The sequence below is a fragment of the Hippocampus bargibanti genome, linkage group LG04 (genome assembly GCF_051943395.1).
Source record: "Hippocampus bargibanti isolate YZ-2025 linkage group LG04, ASM5194339v1, whole genome shotgun sequence".
NCBI classification, from domain to species: Eukaryota; Metazoa; Chordata; class Actinopteri; order Syngnathiformes; family Syngnathidae; genus Hippocampus; species Hippocampus bargibanti.
Window position 1 is genome coordinate 10,159,271 of NC_142737.1, and position 24,196 is coordinate 10,183,466.

A 24,196-nucleotide genomic window follows, 5' to 3' on the forward strand; every position below is an offset into this window, starting at 1 on the left:
TGGCTTTCAGAATACTCCGACGGCGCCTGAATGGCGCGATCGGTAGATATAGTCAGAAGGCACAATCAAGGGAATGACAATCAGCTGTGGGGACCCAGGTGCGTGATGATGGGAGGGGCCGTCACCCGGGAGCAGCGGAGGAGGTGACAGGAGGGGCGGGGCGCGCCCAGGACGGCGACAAGATGTGACACTGGTTTGTCTCAGCAACGGTCTCAGGCAATAGAAGAGGTTGAAAAACCTCTATTGATTTGGATTAACAAAATGCAGCTAGCAGGGGACAGTGTGAGTGACGGTATTATCACCGAGAAAGCACGGCAACTTCATTCGGATATCATCAAGATCAAACGACTTTATTCTACAGTACAGTTTATTTCTTTAATTACCGTTCAATCGCACATTTATTATCCATAAAATAAGGTATATTTTGTGTAGTTATGAGGCCTATTTAGTGACAATTATGTTTTATGTACCTGTGAATGGATTATTCTCATTTTTAATGGTTTCTTATGGGAAATAAATATTTGGCAGACGAACGTTTCGCGCTTACACACACTTTCTGGGAACCAATTAATTAATTTCATAAGCTGAGTTATCACTGTATATCAATTGTGCCTTATGTCCTGGTAATTTATGCAAAGGTTTCTTCAGCGGTCATCTGTACTTTGAAGGTGTCGGACGTTTCGCTCCTCATCGTTTGTCAGCTAACTAAAATTTTAGTTCGCTGACGAAGCTTTTCGGATGAGGAGCGAAATGTCCGACACCTTCAAAGAAGTACAGATGACCGCTGAAGAAACCTTTTCATCGATGGACCACTGTACGACTAAGCTTATACAGACGTCCTGGTCATTTTCAAATACAGGCAGTTCAGCCCAGCACAGGAGAAGTCCAGCTGGATTCTTTCCCCGACAATCAGTCTCGCTCGGAACTGGAGAGCCGTATCCTGATGATAAACCCCGTTGAGATCCTGGTGCCTTCTGACCTCTCAGCGCAGACGCAGAAACTGTTGGAGAGCATCACCAATGCCAGGTAGCCACCAGGGGGCGTAGTGAACCTTATTTTATTTTTATATATTAATTTATTTTTAACCACACCATAACTTGTTTTTCATAAGCCTTTTTTTCATTTTCCCCAATCCCTCTAACCATTTTTTTTTACAATTTGCTGTCCAGCAATGATGAGCCCTGACTCCCTATTGGGGCTCTTTTTCAATGCATCCAGCACAAATGAAAATGAAACGACGGAGTGGGAGGAAGTGAAGTAGATTAGAATAGATGAGGTTGATTTGATAAATAGAGATGTACCTGCTGCTTTCTACATCTGCCGTCTCCTACCTGGTGCACCTTTATCATATTTCACACTCATTTGTGGTTTATTTTTTTAATATTTTGGGTGTTCGGTTGTGTCAATCAGGGAACATAAGTGTTGAAAAAAAATCCACATTTATTTTTCCATTGACTTGTCATTTAAAATAAATAAATAAATATTCAGATCAACCTTGGCAACAACCTTCACCTCTCCAGGGCCAAGCGGTGGCAGGCCCCCCCCCTGGCAACCTGGCGTGCGCGCCCGCAAAGAGACAGGTAATGAGCCCCCAGGAGATTGGTTGGTATCAGGGTGTATAACTCTCCATCTACCCCACATCCTGCAGTCACGAGTCAGGTTTGTGAGGGGAGATTTGAGCAGTTGAAAAATCTCAATGGATGTGACACAAGTCATCTCCTTTCTTTTTGAAAGGTTTTCGAGTCGCTAAGCAAATAATGTGAAGGGGAGGCGGGGTCGTTGCTGCGCACTTCACATATGCTATTTTCTCTGTTTCTTCCTTCACTGTCTATCTGTCTTTAACTCACTGCCTCTTTTTCTCTTTCTCTCACTCTCTCAGCCTGTCTCTCCCTCCCTTCTTTTCTCTCTTTCTGTCTCTCCTCCTCTTTCGCTCTCTTACTCTGACTCTGTCCCTCTCTCCTTTTCTCACTTTCTCTGTCTCTCTTCCTCTATCTCTCTCTCCCTCTCTCTTTCTCTCTCTCTTTCTTTCCCTGTCTCTCACACTCTCTCCTTTCTCTGTGTCTCACTCTCTTACTCCCTCTTTTTCTCTCTCTCTTTCTCTCTTTCTTTTTCCCTCTCTCACTCTTTCTCTCTTTCTCAGTCTCTTTCACTCCCTCTGTTTCTCTCTCTTTCTGTCTCTTTTTCTCTCTTTTTCTCTCTCTTCCCTCTTTTTTCTCTTTCTCTTTCACTGTCTCTCTCCCTCTCTCTCGCTCTCTCTCTCTGTCTCTGTCTCTTTCTCTCTCTTTCTCCCTCCTTCCCTCACCCACTATCTACCTCCTCTCTCCCTCTCTTTTCTCTTTTTCTTTCTCGTCCAACTTGCCCTTTTCCCTCTACCAACCCCCTCCCTCTCTGTGATATCCTCAAGCATTACAAGTGATGCAGTCTTGTAGTTGTAATTTTCCTTGTTGAATGGGTAAAAGAGGGGAAAGGTTTCCCGTCATGTGACAGGTGAAACCAAATACAAGACTACTGATCAAGGTTATTCTTAGGATTTGGAGTAATCCCGTCATAATTAGTCATCTAATGAATCAAATGAATAAAAACATCTGCACTCGATCAACCTTCATGATATGAACTTTGCATAAAATACCTGTTAAAGCGGGATCATGTTTCCGTTTTACCAAGCCGGCATTTCAAATGAGGAAAAAAAAAAAACAATTCTTTCCTGTGAGGCACAAACTCCTGGACATTTTTACAACCTATTTTATGTTTGCTTGAATTGCTTCCTTGAGCTGGACTGATCGATAGAAAGTCATCATTTGCTTGATCTGACTGCTTCAATGATTGATGGAGCTTACTGGAACAATAATATTGTTGCTTCCAGTCTGACCAGCGGCGGACTTGATGTGCGATGGCTCGTTCGTGTATGCTTGAGTGTGTGTATTCGGAAAGAAAACAGCATCCATTGCCACATGTTTGCCTTGGTTGCCATGGCAACAACAGATTGGACAAAGCTAACAAGTCCTTGAAAGCAGCATTGCAGCATGAATGAATGAGATGAGAGGAAAGCAGTCGATATGCAATGTTTGTGTGCGTGTAAGAAAAAATAGCCTGTACAGTGACTTTTTTTCCCAGTTCCCTTTCATTAGGTAGGGAAATGATGTTTTCTTTTATTTGTTTCATTTTGTCCAGCGCTCAGGCTGCTGACAAGGCGCGAGTTGAGAAGAGGGACAGCGCCCACTTTGAGTTTGCCTCTGCAATGAACACAGTCACTGAATTCTATTGCCACAAACAGATTGAAGGTGTGTGTATCCATGTTCGGTTTTTCTGCCTTATTACTGTGTCGTATTACTGTGTCGTTTTACTCTTTTACATCCATGTAAAATTAACCCTTTCACTCCTAGTTTTATAAAAATATGTTTGTGTTGTCCAGGCTGTCTCTCTCTATGTAGTGTGGCATCACTGGAGAGCCCTGTGATCTGCTGTTTGGGTCCTCTAATCCAATACCTCCAAGAGTTCAACTTGGAAAGAGTGCTTCAAAGTGAAAGGTATACAAGAGACGTGCATTTGGCACCTAGGCCTTCAGTAGTGCTATGTCTGAATCAATTAAACCATTAATAATTTTTTGGACTACAAGCTTTACTGCAGCTACAGCTGCGACTGCGACTCATATAAAATTGACATACATGTTAAGTCTCACAATTTGTTCGGGAGACTCCCGATTTTGACCACAATACTCACAATATTCACTTTATAAAGCAGCTATTGGCACAATACAGGCAGTTCATTTGTAAGGTGAAACAAAAGTAATTGTAAAAAACAAAATATATTTTATACTAATTGAATGTATAAATAAACAATGAAAGCATTTTTTGTGTTTTATTTCCTTCTAATTTAACTTTTGTGACGCTCACATTTTTTTTTACGAAAATCTTCCAATTTAAGATTTCTGAAACTTAACATGTATGTGGTGTGATTGGAATGGATTGGATTTGCCTTTATTAGTCTCACAGTGGAGAAATTTACATTTCACAGCAGCAAATTACAAAAAAATACAATACAATTGATAATTACAAGTCCACTAGAGGGTAACGTTAGCCATAAGGCCTGTGAGAAGGCCTTGGTGTCACCAACTCGAAATCTGGTTGGTTAAAGCAACAGTTTGATCGACACATTTGATGCAACAGGGCCTGCAGAACTGATTGCGAAGGCGTCTAGGTCGATTTCTGACCCTGGTCACAAATAATAGCTGAAATGTGATTGGTTAGATGCTTAAATATGAAAACACATCTGGAAGTGGCGGTACAGGGGTAAAGCAATTAAAGGATGCTAAAAGACAATTTGGAATTATTTTCACAAGAATTAATGGACAAAATATAATTAACATCAACCTCAAACCTGTCTATTATTTTTATTTTTTGTCTGCTAAAAATGGCAATGTGAACCAGGACCCTGTGTGGACAAAGATTATACACAAAGCCTTCATTGAGCAATTGGACAATATTATAGTTTTGCTGTATAGTGTGATGATTTTGGAGTTATTCCCTGCAGCTCCTTCCAACCGCTGACTGGTGAGTCGCAGGGAATGAAACTGAATGCCGCCGCACTCAGGAACCTGGAAATCCTTAAGAACCAGGTGATTCATTTTTCTTTTATCGTTTTTATGTTATTAATGTGACATCATCAAGTGAATTGTCTTTGTTTTTATTTTATTGTGACCGGCATTACTGTCTGAAGAACCTACTAATATGTATTATTAATATGATATAAGTAATAATTTATCGTTTTTCCACTGCTTTCTACTCCCTTTCTGAACTGCGCTGAAGCAAGACATCTGTAGATATTCAACTTCCTTTAAATGTAATACCTTTGTGTTTTGTGTTCAATCGATCAATCAACTCAGTAACCTATTTCAAAATACATTATCCTTGTTAGAAGAGAATTTCTAAATCTATTGGTAATTATATGTTATTTATTATAGTACCTATGCTTGTCTGTGACTGTAAAGTGTCCTTGAGAGCTTTGAAAGGCGCTTAAAATGTAATGTAATGTATTATTATTATTATTATTATTATTATTAATAATACACTTTGGATCCAACATTAGTTGCAGCTCTCCCGCTAAATGTTTTTTACCACGACACCATAAATAGCTTGATAGCTATGCATACACCCCAAATTTGCTACAATTTGCAGTTCGGATCAAATTCTTAAGTGGTAAGGAACATACTGAAATACCTAATTCACTTTAACTTTTTCACTGCCAGACGATGTGCAAAAAAAATGTGTCCACTCCAGTGACAGGGTTTTTGTCATTTTCACTCAAATTGCAAGACCCACAGAATATTGACTTTTAGGTGTACATAAACATTCAATGCAGCATAAGAAACCTGAGACTCTTCTTTCATCAGAAAAAAAGAGTTAATTCATAAGTTATATGGGGCTGGTGTTGTCTGAGCTTGAAATGGGGGCAGCTGTACAAAAGGTAAATGCTGCCCCCTGGTGGGAGGGTAAAAACATTGCCAGAGGTCTGACCAGCACTTTATCGGCACCCCCGCGCGAAAAACCAAAACAAACAACGAACAAATTTGGGAATTTTCAATTGCCGAATAAATTCGGGAATGGCAGTTTATGAGTTAAAATAGTCTGCCTATATATGTAAATATATATGTCATCTCTTGTCATCACATCCATTTGTGATTTGTTTTGCTCATTTAGAATAAGGATTCACCTGAAAATCTCAATGTACGACAAAATCTCTCCTCATTGGAAAGTGGACAGGAATGATTTAGCGGCCAATTTAAACTGCTTCTGAGTTCCCAACAAATTGCTCAGTGACAAAGCTCGACACACGTGGGCGATGGATTTAAGTTTCAGCGTGACTCCTATGGGGCATGTGGATGTCAAGCATCCTTGGCCCACACCTAATTGAAGTTCCTTTGTCCTCTCCCCCCTTTTCCTTCCTTTTAAACAAATCTGTATTTTGCAGTTGTTTATTGTGCCTTTCACATTCCCGTTGTGTTGTGTGTTCAATTATAGAAAGACGGTGGTGTGAGGGGCAGTCTGCTGTGGCTGCTGGACCACACGCAAACTCCATTCGGGAGGAGGCTAATGAGGAAGTGGGTGACTCGTCCGCTCACAGACCCACGGTGAGTACATGACGTCTCGTACCGGCCAAAGTAACAGGTGATACCATCAACTGCAACGGTAAAGCCGCTTTTGTCACCCAAAGGAAATTTTGGGGGGGAAGGTACAATCAAAGTAAAATGAGGGAAAATGGAAATCTAAAAGATGGGGTTGATTCTGACTAAAGCAAAGCCAGATTCGAATGGCAACCTCAGAACTATCTGTGCTCAGCACTAGTTCACCACCATTTTTTTTAATTAAAGTACCGTATTTTCCGGTATATAAGGCGCATCAGAGTATAAGGCGCATGCCGAATGAATAGTGTATTTTCAAATGCAATTTAAAACAGATTCTTATCTTACAGACAGTGTATTGTCGATGTTCAAATACCTATGGGTATACCGATAGGTATTTGAACACCGACAATACACTGTCTGTAAGATAAGAATCTGTTTTAAATTAGATATCAAGTAGACAGGATGAACTTAATACAACTATTTTCAAATTTTTCCAGATATCAGGCACACCGCACTATAAGGCGCACCTTCAATTAAAAAAAACGTTTTCCAATTATAATATATAAATATATCAATGTTTTCGAAATATAAGGCATACCACATTATAAGGCACTATAATAGAGGCTGGAGTTAAGCACTACTTCTTCCATGAGGAAAATGGAGTCAGTGGCTGCTCACAGTGGTTGCGAGACCTGTTATGGCTCAATATTACCTCACATATAAAGCGCTCCTGCATATAAAGCACAGGGTCATCTTTTCAAGAAAATAAAGGTTTTTGGTTTTATACACTGGGAAATACGGTAAATTCAAAATAATTAAATTAAAACCCTTGTCATAAATAACCAAAGTGAAAATGTCATGTTAATATTGCTGAGGAAACAAAGGCCAAATATCCATTTTGGAAATTGACTGTCAATTATTTCACTCCATTTAAAATCTTATATATATATATATAAGTAGTGAGATAGAAATATTTGCTTCAAACAACAGAAATTGAATGATTCACATCTGTTCATCACATTGAAAGGATTAAAAATGAGATTGAGCACAACAGTACTCTCATTTCAATGACGACAGCTCTGCTGCATCATTTCAACAACATTAAATCCCGGATTACATCCATTAATTCCATAACAATACATGAAAGTCACCAACACATGGGAAATGTGTATCATAAATATATGTGTGTGTGTGTGTGTCACTTTCCTTATTTTGCTTTAGATTTTCTTTATTTGTTGTTTGGTCATGTGACACTTAACACATATCACAAGTAAACTGGGTGTTGGACTTAACTCATTCACTGCCATTCACACATTCATTCGTGAATTTAAAATATGACTTATAACGCGATTCCCAAATTTGTTCGGGTTTTGGTGTTTCTTTTTTTGGGTGCCGATAAAGCACTGGCCATGTTTCCACAAGGGAGCAGCATATCCCTTTTTTCCATGATAGCGCTTTGTTCCCGCATCAGCTTTTGTTTAAGCGCTATATAAACCAATATGTATGTATTGCATTGTATTTTGGACAGCTGCCCTCATTTCAAGCTTGTATAACTCCAGACCTATATAATTTAGCAATTAACTTTTTTTCTGATGAAAGGAGAGAGTCTAAGGTTCTTACGCTGAATTGAATATTTCTGTAGTCCTAAAACTCAATATTCTGTTAGTCCTGCTATTTGAGTAAAAATGACAAAAACCCTGGCACGGGAGTGGATACATTTTTGCATATGTATGGCAGTGAATGAGTTAAAAATACAGATCCGACGAATTTATCCATTCAAGTTACGTACTCGTATCCTATTTTCTTCCTGGAACTTTAGGTCCATCTCGGAGCGTCTGGATGCAGTGCAGGAAATCCTGGAGTCTGACTCTCTCACATTAAACTCCACAAAATCCCTTTTGGTGCATTTGCCTGATCTGGAGAGAGGAATTTGCAGCATATTCAACAAAAAGGTAGTCGTTTTCAAATAAATAAATGAAGGCACTGATTCAATGAGATATTGAGAAATGGACTGAGATATTGAGAGAGGGCGAGACAGAGACTTGAAAAGACAACGAGACCAGAAATTCACAGATACAGACACTGAGCGGGACACACTAAAAAAAGAAACCGTGATAGTGGGGAGACACCGAGCCCATTGAAGAGAGACAGAGAGACAGAATCTTGAGAGACACTTTCAAGACACCCTAAAAGAAAACCTCACGATGAACGCCGAGAGATTACCTAAAAGCCTCACACACAATCTCATTCCCCATCTGACTCATCTTTCAAATGTCACAAGGTGTCCGCCACCCATTTGGGTGTTCACCTTTTTAATCCTCCATCGAGGACAAAAACAACATAAATGTCACTCAGCGCACACGCATGGACACACCAACAATGACGCTAATTGTCATGTGGGCTCTCTTTAGAGAAATGGGACTGTGTGTAATGGCTCGTATCTATGGCTCGGCTCATGATGAGGAGGCGGAGGGATGTCATATGATTGGGGTTCGGCGGCTCTACTTTTTGCGTGTTCCGAGACGGCTGCTGACATCAAGGGGGAACCCGATAAGCAACTGGGCGATTTATACCTGAAAGCTTTGTCCCATTGTGACTCTCATTAACCCTTTTTGACACACAAGTCCGCCGCAATTCCACTAATGGAATCATAAAGTGCAACTGCCTCGCATCCCAAGAGGCATGCCCATACCGCGTATTTGATAAATCAATACTCTTGATCGAAACTGATCGCAGGTTTGGCCTTTAAAGCTGCCAGCGCAAATCAGAACGTAAACAATGACATTACCTCAGTCGTTGTCTCAATAACAGTTTATTGGCTCAGTCAAATGCGGATCGAGTTATTTTTCATATAAGGGTTTTGTGTGTCTGTTGACACAATAGAAATTCAAAGTGCAATTTGTCTGTCGGGCAGCTTTGGGTAAGCTTCGGCATCCTTAAAGGTTAATGTGACACAATTATTTTGTCCATGCGTGGATGTATTTCTGTTTTAAAAAACAAGATGCACTGCATTTTCAATTAAAAAGTCATTCATTTTCAAGAAGCAGAATAATGCTGGGAAAATTAAGTTGTTTACTTTTGAGGGAAAAGGTTGGATGCTATATTATGAGATAATATATGGAAATTACTTTATTCCCGTAGTATTCTGACTCGACAACTTTGAGAGTCTAGTTTTCCCATAGTGTCTGATTTTTTTGTTTTGTTTTGATTTTAGTATGGCTTTAACTCATTCACTGCCAGACATGTGCAAAAATGTGTCCACTCCAGTGCCAGGGTTTTTGTCATTGTCACTTGAATTACAGGACCCACAGAATATTGAGTTTCAGGACTACATAAACATTCACTGCAATGTAAGAAACCGTAGACTCTCTTCTTTAATCGGAAGAAAAGAGTTAATTCCTAAATCAATTGGGTCTGGAGTTATATGAGCTTGAAATGGGGGCAGCTGTACAATATACAATACAATACATACTGTACATATTTTGGTTTATTTAGCACTTTAACAACAGCTGAAGCTGGAACAAAACCCTGACATGGAAAAAAAGGAAATGCTGCCCCCCTGTGGAAGTGAAAACCTTGCCTGGCCAGTGCTTTATCGGCACCCCCCCCTGGCCCCTACCCCGCAAGAAAAAACAAAACCCCAATAAATTTGGGAATGGCGTTCCATGTCATATTTCCCATTCCCAAATAAATTCGGGAATTGCACTGAATGAGTTAATATGTTTTTCTACCAAATAATAGTTTAAAAAAGCAACTTACAGTAAAGTCTCGTTATATCGATATTCAAGGGAGTCCGAAAAAATATCGATATAACCGGGACTATCGATATATCCGACCCTGTTTGCATGTAATTTTCTCCGTGCGGGCATAGAAATAGTATCGATATAACCGGGACTATCGATATATCCGATATCGATATAACGAGACTTTACTGTATTTTGTTTCTAGGTCCCCTTATAGACACAACACCATAGACACTACCAGAAGGAAGCGCAATTGTAAGAAACTGCAGGAAATAGAATACTTAAAATCATGTGACCAAGGTGTTGACATCCATTTCCATCTGCTTAATTGTTTGCTGTTTCATGACATTTCACCTGTTTTATTAACTCGTTCACTGCCAGATGATGTGCAAATATGTGTCCACTCCACTGCCGGGGTTTTTTGTCATTGTTCCAGGACCCACAGAATATTAACTTTTAGGACTACATAAACATTCAATGCAGCGTAAAAAGCCTTCGACTCGCTTCTTTCATCAGAAAAAAATAGTTAATTCCTAGGTTGTTTAGGTCTGGCGTTATCTGAACTTTAAATGGGGGTGGCTGTACCAAAGGCAAATGCCTTCCCCTCGTGGGAGGGAAAAACATTGTCAGAGGTCTGAATAGCGCTTTATTGGCACCCCGCCGCAAGAAAAAACAAAACCGAACAAATTCGGGAGTGGTGCTCCCCGTCATGCTTTTCAATCCCCGAATGAATTCGGGAATGGCAGTGAATGAGTTAATATATTCCTCCTTGAGAAACATTGTGTTCAAACACTTCTTGGCTTCAATGAGACACTGCCTTTTTCTTCCGAAGCTTCAATATAAGGCGTAGATGCAATATATTGCACTAAATGATTATGAGTTGACATTTTATCTCTGGTATCAAGTGCAGATTAGATTTAGTGTGCTAATCTTGTTGTCTGCTGACACTTCAGTCAATTAAAAGTGAAGGTGAAAAACAATATTGTTTATTTGGGACATTAATGATTGAAAAATGTCTCGTAGTCGTCCACACAGGAGTTTTACATCATCATCAGCAGGCTTTGTCGCCTGGCGCTGGAACTGCAAGCCCTTCTGCCGGCCATTAGGGCGCAAATCCGCTCCGAGCTCATTCGAGCACTCTTGGTGGACATCCCGGACCTGCTGGCCCCAGCCCACGGCTTCCTCAGCGTGCTTAACGAGAAGGCAGCCAAGTGAGTATTTTTAAAGGACAACCGATGTCTCTGGACAAGTTGTGTCCATAATTTGTAAAATGGCTTCAAATGACTTCTACTGAGGGTATATTACAAAGATTCCACCGCATATAGCTATATTTTACGTTTTAAGACTCGTGCTGAATATTCCGGAAGTCTTGTTTTTGAGTTGGTGACGAGTCCGTACGTGACGTCACTGAAGGAATGCCCCTGACCGAAAAAAAGGACACATTGTAGCAGTCCTTCCATCACGTCAATGCTTGTTTGGTCTGAAAACCTCGTGTTGCACCAGAAAGAGCCAGAAGAGGGCGTCCAAGCTCCATGTAAGGAATTTATCAGCCTGTGAAAACGGGCTGATTCATTCCTCACAGGAGCTCGGTGGCCATTTTCTGCCTCTTTTTGGGTGAGACATTTCCCCCAATGTTGCCTCAAAATGGCACGGAATACATTCTTTAATCAATTGCAAACATGTATGCTTTCCTCTTCAGAACTATTTGAATCATATTCACAACTGGATGTGTAACAAGAAAGCATATTCTCCGAATTTGAAGGCATTGTTTTGATTCTACAGCAATGCAAGACGTCTTGGCGTGACGTCACGAACTGGGGGCGGGACTTTCTGAAAATGCCCAATTCGCAGCTCAATTTTTTGCAGATTTTGGACACTTTAAGTCATTTTATTGGTGTTGTGCATTTGAATAAAAATATCATACTGCGTGTTTTTGTTTTAGATGCTATAAAACGTTTTTCTTCAGTTAAAAAACAAAAAAGTGACGTCGGTTGCCCTTTAAGGGTCAATCATAAATTGAAGATGGGATTTCATTGTCGCACGTTGACGTGTTGCAGGTGTGGGAATAAGACAGAGCTCTTTTCGGATCTATCTAACTTCCCGGTGCTGCGGGAAAGAAGGGAGCAAATCCAGAAAGTTCTGCAAGAGATTCAGGACCATCGCAAACATATACGAATTGTGCTGAAAGCCCCCGCCTTTGACTACATCACCGTGTCAGGACAAGAGGTACCTACAGATGCAGCCTGACTGGTTAAACAAGTCAAGAGCAATGTGGCCGTGTCTCAGTGTCGGTTTGTCTCCTTTTCTGACAGTTTCTGATTGAGGTGAAGAACTCACAGTCCTCCATTATTCCTCGTGACTGGGTTAAAGTCAGCAGGTGGGCTACAGCACACACATTGAAAGATGGGAAACTAATTATTGAGGATATAAATGAAGTATTTTAAAATCTAGACTACCTTAGTGCGAAGAAACTATCTGAAAACATGGTGGGGCAAATAACTCATGAAACGACTGTGTACGCTCTCAGTCGTACAGGAGTGGTTCATTGAGGGAAAGGTTTCTTCAGCTGTCATCTGTACTTCTTTGAAGGTGTCGGACGTTTCACTCCTCATCCGAACAGCTTCGTCAGCGAACTAAAGTTGTGCTGGTAACCCTGGCCCTATATCCCTAATGGACAGAGGTGGCCGTGCCAGTCCGCTGCTCTGATCGGTCCCTGCCCTAAGGTTGGGGTAACAGTGGACCATTCCCTGAAGCCAATCTGATTACCCCTATTGTTCTATCCCTGGCTCTGGTTTACATCATTAGCATGACTAAACCTACGTGGTATCGCCCTAAGAATTTTTGTAAAACCCTTCACGAAATTGACATGGTGGTTTAAGGTTTAATTTAGACCTTACTTACAACAGACTTCTTAGGCCGATACCTCGTAGGCTTAGTCATGCTAATGAGGTGAAACCAGAGCCGGGGATAGAAATATAGATTGGCGAATGAGATGAATCCAGAGCCAGGAATAGAACTATAGAGGTAAACGGAGTGGAGAGATAATCAGTTTGGCTAATGAGGTGAAACCAGAGCCAGGGATAGAACAATAGAGGTAATCAGATGCGCTACAGGGAGTGGTCCACCGCTCCCCCAACCTTAGATCGGGGACCTCTCAGAACACAGCCACCTCTGTCCATTTGGGTTATAGGGCCAGGGGTGCCAGCACAACTTTAGTTCGCTGCCGAAGATCTTCGGATGAGGAGCAAAGCGTCAGTCACCTTCAAAGAAGTACAGATGGCGGCTGAAGAAACCTTTTCGTCTTCCAAGAAACGGGTTTACAACTTCAACAAAGAAAATTCAACAAAGAAAATTAAAAACAAACTAAAAAGATGCTTGAGAATTTTTTCTTTCTCAGCCTTGGGTGCCCGTTTATTTGGCGTGCAACTTTTGGAAAGAGAAGTCAAGCCAGGCTCAGCACAAATGTTTGAAAATGTGCTTTCTCAGCAGCTGTTTACCTTATTATATGAAGTAAGAATGTCACATCTTCTTATGTACTCTTAGGAGTGCGAGAATGTGACCAATTCTGGCTTATCTTCTTTTCCTTTCGGCTTTTCCCTTCAAGGGGTCGCCACAGCAAATCAGTGTCCTCCATCTTTAAAGGTTTGATCCGCATGTTTGTTTTGGCCAAGCTTTTAAGCTTTTTATAAGCCAATTCTGTCTTATAATCCATCTTTATTTACAAAGAAAACTATACACAATTTTTCAGTATTCAGTATTGAAAAACTATTGTCCAAAAACACTTCTCCCCCCCCCCCCCCCCAAAAAAAAAAAAAAAAAATAAAAACAAACTTCATCTCTTTTTGTTGTGCAGCACCAAAGCGGTCGGAAGGTATCACTCTCCCTTTGTGGTGGAACGTCACAAGAAGCTGCAGCAGCTCCGTGAGCAGCTTCTTCTGGACTGCCAAAGCGAGTGGACTGCATTTATGGAGTATGATACACACACATGCTTTGTACATGATGAATACAGCTTCAAGTGTTCAGTCAGTCCAAAGTGTTGCCTACCACAGTCATGTTTTATTCAAGTGCACAAGCGGCGTCACTGACTGCAAATATAATTATGCATTTGCGTTAATTTACACTTGCAAATCTCTCCATCCTCATTGCTCTCTTGCAGTCAGTTTGGGGAGCACTATCACACCATGAGAAAGGCTATTAGTCACCTAGCAACCATGGACTGTCTCTTCTCATTGGCCGAGGTCGCCAAACATGGAGAATATTGCAGGTGATCTCCTCTTGCAATTTTGTTTTGTGTGTTTTGTACATACATGTTTCTAGTGTTGTGTCCTATAGTCTCGGGCACGCGGTGCGTGGGTGAGTGCATTGGGCTGAGCAGCGTGCTCAGACAGAATGCCAACATTTGTCCCACACACGCACACACAAGAACGCCACGCACATACACACACACACACACACACACACACACACACACACACACACACACACACACACACACACACACACACACACACACACACACACACACACACACACACACACACACACACACACACACAAATCCACCGACGATATAAAAAAATACTTTTAAGGCCACATTGAAAAAAAAAACAGAGATTAAAATGCTACAAAAATAACAACTATTGGATCAGATTGGATTGGATCAGCCTTTATTCATTTCACAGTGTAGAAATTTACATTTTACAGCAGCAAAGTGATGAAAGTAAGAGGACAGGAAATGAAGAAGTAGAAAAACAAAATACTGTATAGGACCACTCATGCGGCGCCATCTTGATGTCAAAACAACAAAACCTAAATAACAAATAATGTGACATAACACAAAAAACACAGATAGTCATATTCAGTTTTAACTAATTCACTGCCAGACATGTGTAAAAATGTATCTACTCCAGTGCCAGGTTTTTTTTCATTGTCACTCAAATTCCTGGCCCCACATAATATTGAGTTTTACAACTACATGCACATTCAATGCAGTGTAAGAAACCGTAGACTCTCTTCTTTCATCAGAACAAAAGACTTAATTCCTAAATTATATGGTTCTGGAGTTATCTGAGCGTGAAATCTGGGCGGCTGTCCAAAATACAATGCAATACATACATATTGGTTTATATAGCACTTTAACAACAACACAAGCTGGAACAAAGCGCTAACATGGAAAAATGGGAAATGCTGCCCCCTTGTGGGAAAAAAATATTGTCAGAGGCCCTGTTCAGCGCTTTTTCGGCACCCAATCATTAAAAAACAACCGGAACAAATTCGAGAATGCCGCTCTAGGTCATATTTTCAATTCCCAAATGAATTCATGAATGGCAGTGAATGAGTTAAGCTCTTTCTGTACCCTCTTTGTAGTATGAAACAGTTCTAGATGAAAGAGAAGCGGATCACAGCATCCTTTTCAACAGTGGATCAAGGACGTCATGGTGAAATGTGCACGTCTGCTACAAGCTAAATGTTGAAAGCAAACACGAAGCTCTTGTACACATTGAAGAGCTTGTCTCACAGCTCCTGTCCCACGTAAATACGCTTCAATTCCAAGCCGCCACGGTTCCACAACTATATTGCCGCTCTGCGCTGACCACACACACACACAAACTCACAAAAAAAAAGATTTTAACATGAATGATCAAATGAATACAAATATATATCATTCAAAAATAATTTTATTTTAGAAAATATTCAATCCGAAATTTGTAATGCACTTCTTCCTCCCTGTTGCCTCCTGTTCCGCTTATGTCATTTATAAATCCAAACCCTACACTTGCCATCTTGAACCTTCCACCCCCCCCCCCCCCCCCCACCACAACCTTCATCAATCCCATTCTCATATCCCTGCTTCACCTCAGCTCATTCCCTCCACTGGTTTAACTCCATCATTATTCAGAACTGCAACTATCACCTCTCTAAGTTTTTTTTCTGTTGCAGGCCAGAGGTTTCTGACAGTGAGCGTCAAATTGTGATCAAGGATGGCAGACATCCTTTGATTGACCTACTAATGGGAGAGCACAGTCAGTATGTGCCCAATCATGCACAGCTACAGGTACACACACGAACGTGCAAAAGCTTTCGACACAAAACTAAGATAAATCACACAGATGTTTGCATACTCACATTGCCGAAAGAAATTGCCAGCAGCACATATGCAATCTCACCCCCACCCCCCTTCGGTCACTATTTGAGTAGGTTTTCGTTTCAACAAGCCAAAGCTTCAAGTCACTTCCAAGTCTTTTTTCTTCCCCCTTTGTTCTAACTCCTGACTTCTTCACGACAGGAGGATGGAAAAAGAACAATGATCATCACTGGCCCAAACATGGGGGGAAAGAGCTCTTACATCCGCCAAGTAGCCTTGATCTGCATCATGGCTCAAATCGGCTCCTATGTCCCCAGTTCTGCGGCCCATTTGGGTATTTTGGATGCCGTTTACACCAGGTAGGACCGATTCCACAGAAAAATGTGGATACATTCACTGACCTCCATTAAAAGTGGACTCTGTGTTGAATAAAATGTAATTTTAAAATATATTGCACCCATACCAACAGAACCAAATTTCTGGACCAGTTTTTTAAGGTGGTCATGCACACACATGCAAATAAATAATAATGAATTGTATTTATAAGCGGCTTTCGAAACTCTCAAGGACACTTTACAGCAGGGGTGTCAAAGTCATTTTTTGCCGCAGGCCACATTGTAGTTATGGTTTCCTCTCGAGGGCCGTTATGAATTTGGGGAACCCATTAGAATGTTTAAATCCCTTCAAATATTACATATAGAGCACACAGCAAATTAATGAATAACTCGTTTTCAAATCTGAAGTCAAGAATAATGACTTTTATTGTGGTTGACATCTAAAAATATGAAATTTTGGCTCAGATTTTAGCAATCATCATGGAATTTAACAAGTTTGATTTGCTTTCGCGGGCCGAAAAAAATGATGTGGTGGGCCGGATTTGGCCCGCGGGCCTTGACTTTGACACCTGTGCTTTACAGAACTTAAGAACATAAGAACTTTTTTTTCTGCGGGTGAGTAGCGGCCTGATGCGTCAGCGGTCACTCAACCCGGAGGTGTACACCATTAACTCAAATATAAAATGGTCATCGGCACAATAATATTAATATAAATATTATAATTTATATATATTATATTTATAAATAATATAATTATTTATATAAATAAACAAATAATATAATTATTTATATAAATACAAGTTTATTAATTATTAATATAATTATTTATATAAATAAATAAATATACAATAAGAATCATAATCATAATAATACTAATTTAATAATAATTTAATAATAATGTAATAAAAAACAATACTAATATAAAATAATAATAATAATGATCATAACAATAATATACTACTACTACTACTACTACTACTACTAATAATAATAATAATAATAATAGCAGTCATAATAATAACAGTCATAATAATGAATTGATAATAAAATAATAAAATACAATAATAATAATGTAATAAAATAATAATACGAATATATAATAATAATAATAATAATAATAATAATGATAATAAACTTGTATCGAAATACATGAAATCAAAATTAGTGAAAGAGCGTTTTATTTCATTAGAATCACTGATGGTGTAGACCAGGGGTCGGCAACCTTTACGACTCAAAGAGCCATTTGGACCCATTTCCCACAGAAAAGAAAACACTGGGAGCCACAAAGTCCTTTTGACATTTAAAATGAAGACAACACTGCATCTTTTCATCATCGATTTTTACCTTTATATATGCATAAACAAACTATAGTGTGTTGCATTTATGAATCAATGAACTGTTACAGAGAAGCGAAATTACATTTCTGCACGCAACAAAAACATTTTAAACTCCGAAAAAAAGACGTTGGGTTGAAGATTACTTTCAAATATAATACTCAATGTCTATTTGAAAAAAAAATATTTGCAAAATGGCAAATACAATATTTATCACCTGGTTAATGTGATTTCTGCTCCTGCACCTCAGCGCACAGCCTCTGCACATCAGGGCTGTATGCCGTTACCTTCATCTTCACACAGGACTGTAAGCTGTCGTCTGTCAGGCGTGAGCGATGTCTGTTTTTAAGGCGAACGAATCTGCCCACATATCATTAAACGTTCCGTTTTATTCAGACACTTTTCTTTTCTTAGATTTATCCATAGTTGGCCGACCTGGGGGTCGAAAAATTCAAGAAATTGTGCGCAATTTGGCGGTTGTAACCGGATATACGTCCACTGTCGATGGTTGTGACGTATATTATGAGCGACAAAAAAATGTAATACGTTTTATTTTGTATTATTTATAATCACCATAATCTTCAAATTTAGAATTACATTTTAAAAACGAACGAACTAAAATAATATGCATTGAATTAAATACTCATCATTTATTTTCTAAAGCCGCAGGGAGCCGCAGCAGGGGGGTGAAAGAGCCACATGCGGCTCCGGAGCCGCGGGTTGCCGACACCTGGTGTAGTGGTACACTGGTGTGCAGTCATCATAGGATAGGGTGTAAATGTGGGCGTGACTGGTCGTGTATCTCCATATTTACCCTGTGACTGACTGGCGACCAGTTCAGGGTATAATCTGCCTTCCGGCCGAGGTCTGCTGGGATAGGCTGTAGCAACTCCAGTTAACCTGTTAAGGATAAGCGATGATGTGAATGGATGAATGGATTTCATTGCATTGTCGATGTAACTGGTGAGTGATGGACAGTTGCCATGACAACATTGCGGGTCTGTTATTTCTTGTTACCGTAACTGCATGTGACGAGTGACCTGAAAAAAGAGGAAAAGGGGGTGAATATATTTTGTTATCAAGTATCACCATGTCCAGTGTATTTTTAGGCGTGAGAGTAAAGGCTAATCCGTGGTAATCTCAGCGTTTCCAGGTGAAGCGTGTTTAGGTTGTGTTACATTAGGAGCTCACTGACAATATAATCCGTGTTTTTGCAGAGCGATCTTTCGGTTCCGTTCAGCTCAATATGCACTTTTGACTCCGCACTTTACAGTGTTTTCTCTGTATTTGTAGCCCTGCTTCAATTTGTGATGAGACATAATGGTTTGCAGATGTGTTTAATTTTCTTTTGCTGTGGGTTTAAGCATGTTCTGATGAATTAACCCGCACAACTCGGTCAGCACATCAATTGCGAGTGACAAATACAGTTTTGATGCGTTTCAGGCACTTTCATCAAGTTATAAGGTGATGTTGTATCGTCCTTAGTCGAGTAGTTCCTTTCAGGTTATTAGGGCTCTAAATGCCCTTTTAGGAACAGGAAGCCCCCCGCCCCCCAAAAAAAGATGAACTTATTCACTGCCATTCACAAATTTATTCGGGAATTGAAAACATGTTTTAGAGCACCATTCCCGAATTTGTTCGGGTTTTATTTTCTTCATTCTTGGGTGCCAATAAAGCTCTGGCCATGACCTCTTGCATTGATTTTTATTTTCCACAAGGGGCAGCATTTCTTCTTTTTTCTGTGTTAGCGCTTTGTTCCAGCTTCAGCTGTTGCTAAGACGCTATATAAAACCATATGTATGTATTGCATTGTAGTTTGGACAGCCACCCACATTTTGAGATCCTATAACTCCAGACTCATAATTTAGGAATTAACTCTTTTTTTCTAATGAAGTCTAAGGTTTCTAACACTGTATTGAATATTTATGTAGTCCTAAAACTCAATATTCTGTGGGTCCTGCAATTCAAGTGCCAATGACAAAAAGTGGACACATTTTTGCACATGTCTGGCAGTGAATGAGTTAATTTGATAATTGATCTGTTTCCGTATTTTCACCCAAAATCATTCTTTTTTTCAAAGGTTGACCCTGTGCCTTAAACGCAGGTGAGCCTGATATGTGATGTGATATTGAGCCACAACAGGCCTGGCAACTACTGTCAGCAGCCACCGACTCCATTTCCCCCTGTAGACGAAGTCGTTCGTAACCCAAAGCTCTACTGTAGTGCCTGAAAATGTGGTGTGCCTTATATTTGGAAAAGCTTTATATATTGATATATTCTATTTGGAAATTTATATTGAAAAAGGTTGAAAATACAGCATTCATTGGGGGTGCGCCTTATACACCGGAAAATATGGTAATCGTTGCACCTCTTGTTTGTTTTAATCCTTGTGGCTCAAGCAATTATAGTGCACTTTTGAGTCAGAGTCATGGCTGTGTTTGACTGGGGGCAAGCTGGTGTTGTGGTTGGCCAAAGGATTTTTTTTTGGGTGGGGGTGGAGGCTAATATCCGCTGTCTATCAAAAAATAAAATATAATCCATTACGAGCTAATTAGTGTCCCTAGAGGAAGCGCACTGCCCTGTGTTCACCTCTCAGTTTCTTTTATCAACCTATCAGTGTCTAATTGGGACAGAGGAACATTTATAGGGATACTAAACACCCACCCAAATCCCTCTGCTACATCTATTATGTGTAACATTGTCATTTCATTTTGAGTTTTCCGCTCTAATAAGTGAAAATGAGACGGATGGGGTGGAAACATTTTATACAAATGGATTGGAATGGGGCAAAGTTGGTGACTTTGGCGGCGGGTGGTGGGAATGAAATGCTGCGTGGGTGTCTAATGGGCTTCCCTGTCTGAGATAATCCCCGTTATTGATGATCAGTGTGAGCTTTTCAAATAGCTTGCCAAATTTCACTTTCCCCTCCCTCCCTTTTATTTTCATAGAACATATCACAAATAACTTCCAACATATGGCTGCCGCTGCTCACCCACACACAAAAAAAATCCAGTGACTGTAAAGTGTCCTTGAGACTTTTGAAAGGGGCTTAGAAATTAAATGTATTATTATTATTATTATTATTATTATTGATGGGTTAAAAGTGATCGTTCGTTCCTGGTCGAATTACCCCAACAATTATATGGATATGTTTCTGTTTGTTCTTCAACATTTAGTCCCAAGTCATACAAAAGTGCATTTTTTGCAGCATTTGTATTTCTTTTTTTGGTCTGCATTAAGTCCAGAACCTTTCAAAGCGCAGTCCCACATCACTCCATGGTTGTTATGGAAACAGCTAAAAGGAGAAAGCGTGTTTTGAAAATGTCCCATAGTCAAACAGCGGAAATGGCTCGTATGCAACATCGTCCTCAGCTCGCGTTGTGTTGTTTCTGTTGCACGGCGCTGCATACCGGCTTTTTAATCGCTTACAGACCGCCTGTTCCTCTTTGTAGGTGGCGCACATGTCTGCGCGGGTCTTTCACAGCATGTGCGTTTCTAAAATCAGCCATTGCGCAGGAAACTGCTCCCGCACTTAGCGGTCCATGTCGAAAGAGCTGACATAAGTAGTGTGAAGCCTCGTAGTGCTCCGTAACACACCGATTACTCACAGCAGTGAATGGTCTTTGTGGGTCAACATATAATGGAACTTTTGAAGTTGAATTATTCTCTAATTGTTTGGCAATAGTGAGAATCATTAACTTGTTCACTGCCATTCCCAATTTTTTGGGGAATTGAAAATATGACGTGGAACGCCATTCCCGGATATGTTTGAGTTTTCGTTTTGTCATGCGTGGCCGGGGTGCCGCGTGGCCGGGGTGCCGCTAAAGCGTACAGCCGCTCCCATTTCAAGCTCATATAACTATAGACCCATATAATTTAGGAATTAACTATTTTTTTCTGATGAAAGAAGAGAGTAACGTTTCTTATGCTGCTTTGAATGTTTATGTATTGTAGTCCTAAAACTCAATATTTTGTGGGTCTTAGAATTTGAGTGAAAATGTCAAAAACCCTGGCACTAGATGGACACGTTTTTACACGTCTGGCAGTCAATGAGTGAATGAAGTATAAGAATAGTCCTAAAACTCAATATTTTGTGTGTCTTGGAATTTGAGTGAAAATGACAAAAACCCTGGCACTAGAATGGACACATATTTGTGCATGTTTGGCAGTGAATGAGTTAATGAATTATCAGAATATCACTTTAAAATAGTTTGGTTCCAATTTTACCCCTGTTGTCACAAACACACGTACTGTGCAACCTGTGAATGAGTAAAAACATAATATAATCAGTGTTTGAAATAACGTCTGCCCTGAGGCCCGGGGCGTACAACTTTAAAAACGTCTCGCCCAGGTGGCCGACAACTTCTTCAAGAATTATTTTTTTTTATTATTATTTTTTTTAATCAAACGTTTGCTTTATTCAATAAAGCAAAAGCTACACGCAAACCGCTACCAGCCACATGGACTCCTCTTTCTAAGTGCCTTTGAAAAATTTCAAGTACACTTTACAGTCACAGGATAGTCCGAAGCACGAAACAGGCTTCTGATTGGCTGCCGTGCCGAGTATGCAAATTACCAAACGAACGTGGCTTTTAGGAGACAACGCAATGCAAACATTGCATTGTGCACATTGACCACAAACAACAACTGGAGCAAAATCTTCAGCAAGGGATATTTACCATAAATTAAGCAAGGGAGCATTTGTGGTAGGTACTTCCTTAATTAAAAAAGTCCTTGATACTTCGCTACTTCAATACTTAATATTTTTGTTTTTGCGGTTAGTTGTCTTATTGTGTTTCAAGTTGTGAAAAATGGGGCAGGGAACTTTATGGCCAGGCTGGCAACTTGTCTTCCCTGGTGTCCGCTAACTTTTTGTCATTAGTTTCAGACACTGATATAATATAATATAGTGGCCACTGTCCTTCATGTTGGCCTCTTTGTGTGACTTGTTCAAAGCAACCCGCCCTCCAAATTGTGGTCAAAAGAACATTTTTATTGTCACTTTTTACTGGATTGTAAATGTCGTATTTCACTTTGGAAATATTTGCACTTAGTGACAGTCAACAAATACTTCACATCCTTAGTCAATGTACAGTCAATCCCACATAAACCGCAGCAAATGAACTCGCAATTAGGCAGAGGCTTGATTGACACAATCCACGTTTTTTTCCAAGAATTTGAATTTTGGGATCAGATTTTAGCAAGCATCATGGAAGTTAACGTATTAAATTTGCTTTTGCGGGTCACATAAAATGATGTGGTGGCCCTTATGTGGCCCCCTGGCCTTGAGTTTGACACCCATGTTTTAGTTGAACAATGTGTTTTCTATCATGGCCTAAGAGCCTCGATCATGTTTTCTGTCATCATTCATAAATACCATTTTTTTACCCGTTTCTGAGAAATCTTATATAAATGAAGTGTTCGTCAAAACAGGGCAGTAACGTTTTCAGGTCACCATTGCAGGCTATAGTACCGTATTCTCCAGTGTATAAGGCGCACCAGAGCATATGGCACACCCCCAAATAATGGTGCATTTTCAAACTTTTTCCATAAATAAAGCGCACCGGAGTAGAACGTGCACCTTCAATGAATGACAAAAGTTTTCCAAATATAATACATAAATACATAAAAGTTTTACAAATATAAGGCACACCACATTATATGGCGCTACAGTAGAGGCTGGGGTGACCCACTACTTCTTCTGGCTGCTGACAGTAGATGAGAGACCTGTTGTGGCTCAATATTACTTCACATATAAGGCGCACCTGTGTAAGGCGCAGGGTCATCTTATGAAGAAAATGAAGTCTTTTGGGTGCGCCTTAATAAATTACGGTACTCCCAAAAATGTTATCGAAAGTTCACCAAGTGCTTCATTTGAAAAAGTGACAGTCTTGCATTATATTCACTTTTGCTCCAAATGTAATATTTAACGCAAACATACTTTTGACTGAAAATGTCTTGTAACAATTTGTTTATGCATGAACACTCGAGCAAAACAATGGCTTACATGCAACAGATATTCACCGGCGTCATCATGGAATTATAAACGCAGCGAAACGCTTTTCCAAAAAACACTGAAGAAGCGGCTAAGAATGTTTACTGGAAAGATATAAGTGGTGATAAATGGAGCCTGTTTTCACAATCTGCGATTTTGGCCGCCATGAGCAGATCCAGCTGGACACTCGCAGTTGAAGTCCTCTCGCCTATGGACAGACGATTGTGCTCCCTTAAATTGGATTGTACCCGTTCTGGCTGTGCTGCGCACGTAACATACAGATTGGCCATAATTTCCCTGGAGTCCCAGTCATGCACGGACACAGTGTTGTAAATGAGCTCATGAAATGCAACTGCACGCATGACGTATATTTGGCGAGAAAGTAAACACGTTATCTATCGCCTTGAGTATTTTTAAAGTAGGATTCTATCAATATCGGACATCTTAACAATATTTGCACACTTTTCCTCACAAAATCATCCAAATGTATTACATTATGACAGTATCATCCACCTTAACCTAACATATGCCCACATATTGGAAGCTTGATATATGGCTGATATTTTCATTTAGTGAAACAAGT

At 40.0% G+C, this 24,196-nt stretch overlaps 1 protein-coding gene across 1 annotated transcript in view; it reads left to right on the plus strand.

The window, feature by feature from the left end:
- Positions 1-864: 864 nt before the first annotated feature.
- The window catches only part of msh3 (mutS homolog 3 (E. coli)), a 39,334-nt gene continuing 16,002 nt past the window's right edge, over positions 865-24,196 (plus strand). Inside the window, exons 1-13 of the mRNA XM_088993926.1 lie at positions 865-1,026; positions 3,172-3,281; positions 3,413-3,527; positions 4,531-4,615; positions 6,018-6,127; positions 7,941-8,073; positions 10,888-11,075; positions 11,922-12,090; positions 12,177-12,241; positions 13,718-13,834; positions 14,021-14,128; positions 15,805-15,919; positions 16,151-16,308. Coding sequence (XP_088850052.1) covers positions 944-1,026; positions 3,172-3,281; positions 3,413-3,527; positions 4,531-4,615; positions 6,018-6,127; positions 7,941-8,073; positions 10,888-11,075; positions 11,922-12,090; positions 12,177-12,241; positions 13,718-13,834; positions 14,021-14,128; positions 15,805-15,919; positions 16,151-16,308 — 1,556 coding nt within the window. The 5' untranslated portion in view covers positions 865-943. The remainder of the gene's footprint in view (positions 1,027-3,171; positions 3,282-3,412; positions 3,528-4,530; positions 4,616-6,017; positions 6,128-7,940; positions 8,074-10,887; positions 11,076-11,921; positions 12,091-12,176; positions 12,242-13,717; positions 13,835-14,020; positions 14,129-15,804; positions 15,920-16,150; positions 16,309-24,196) is intronic.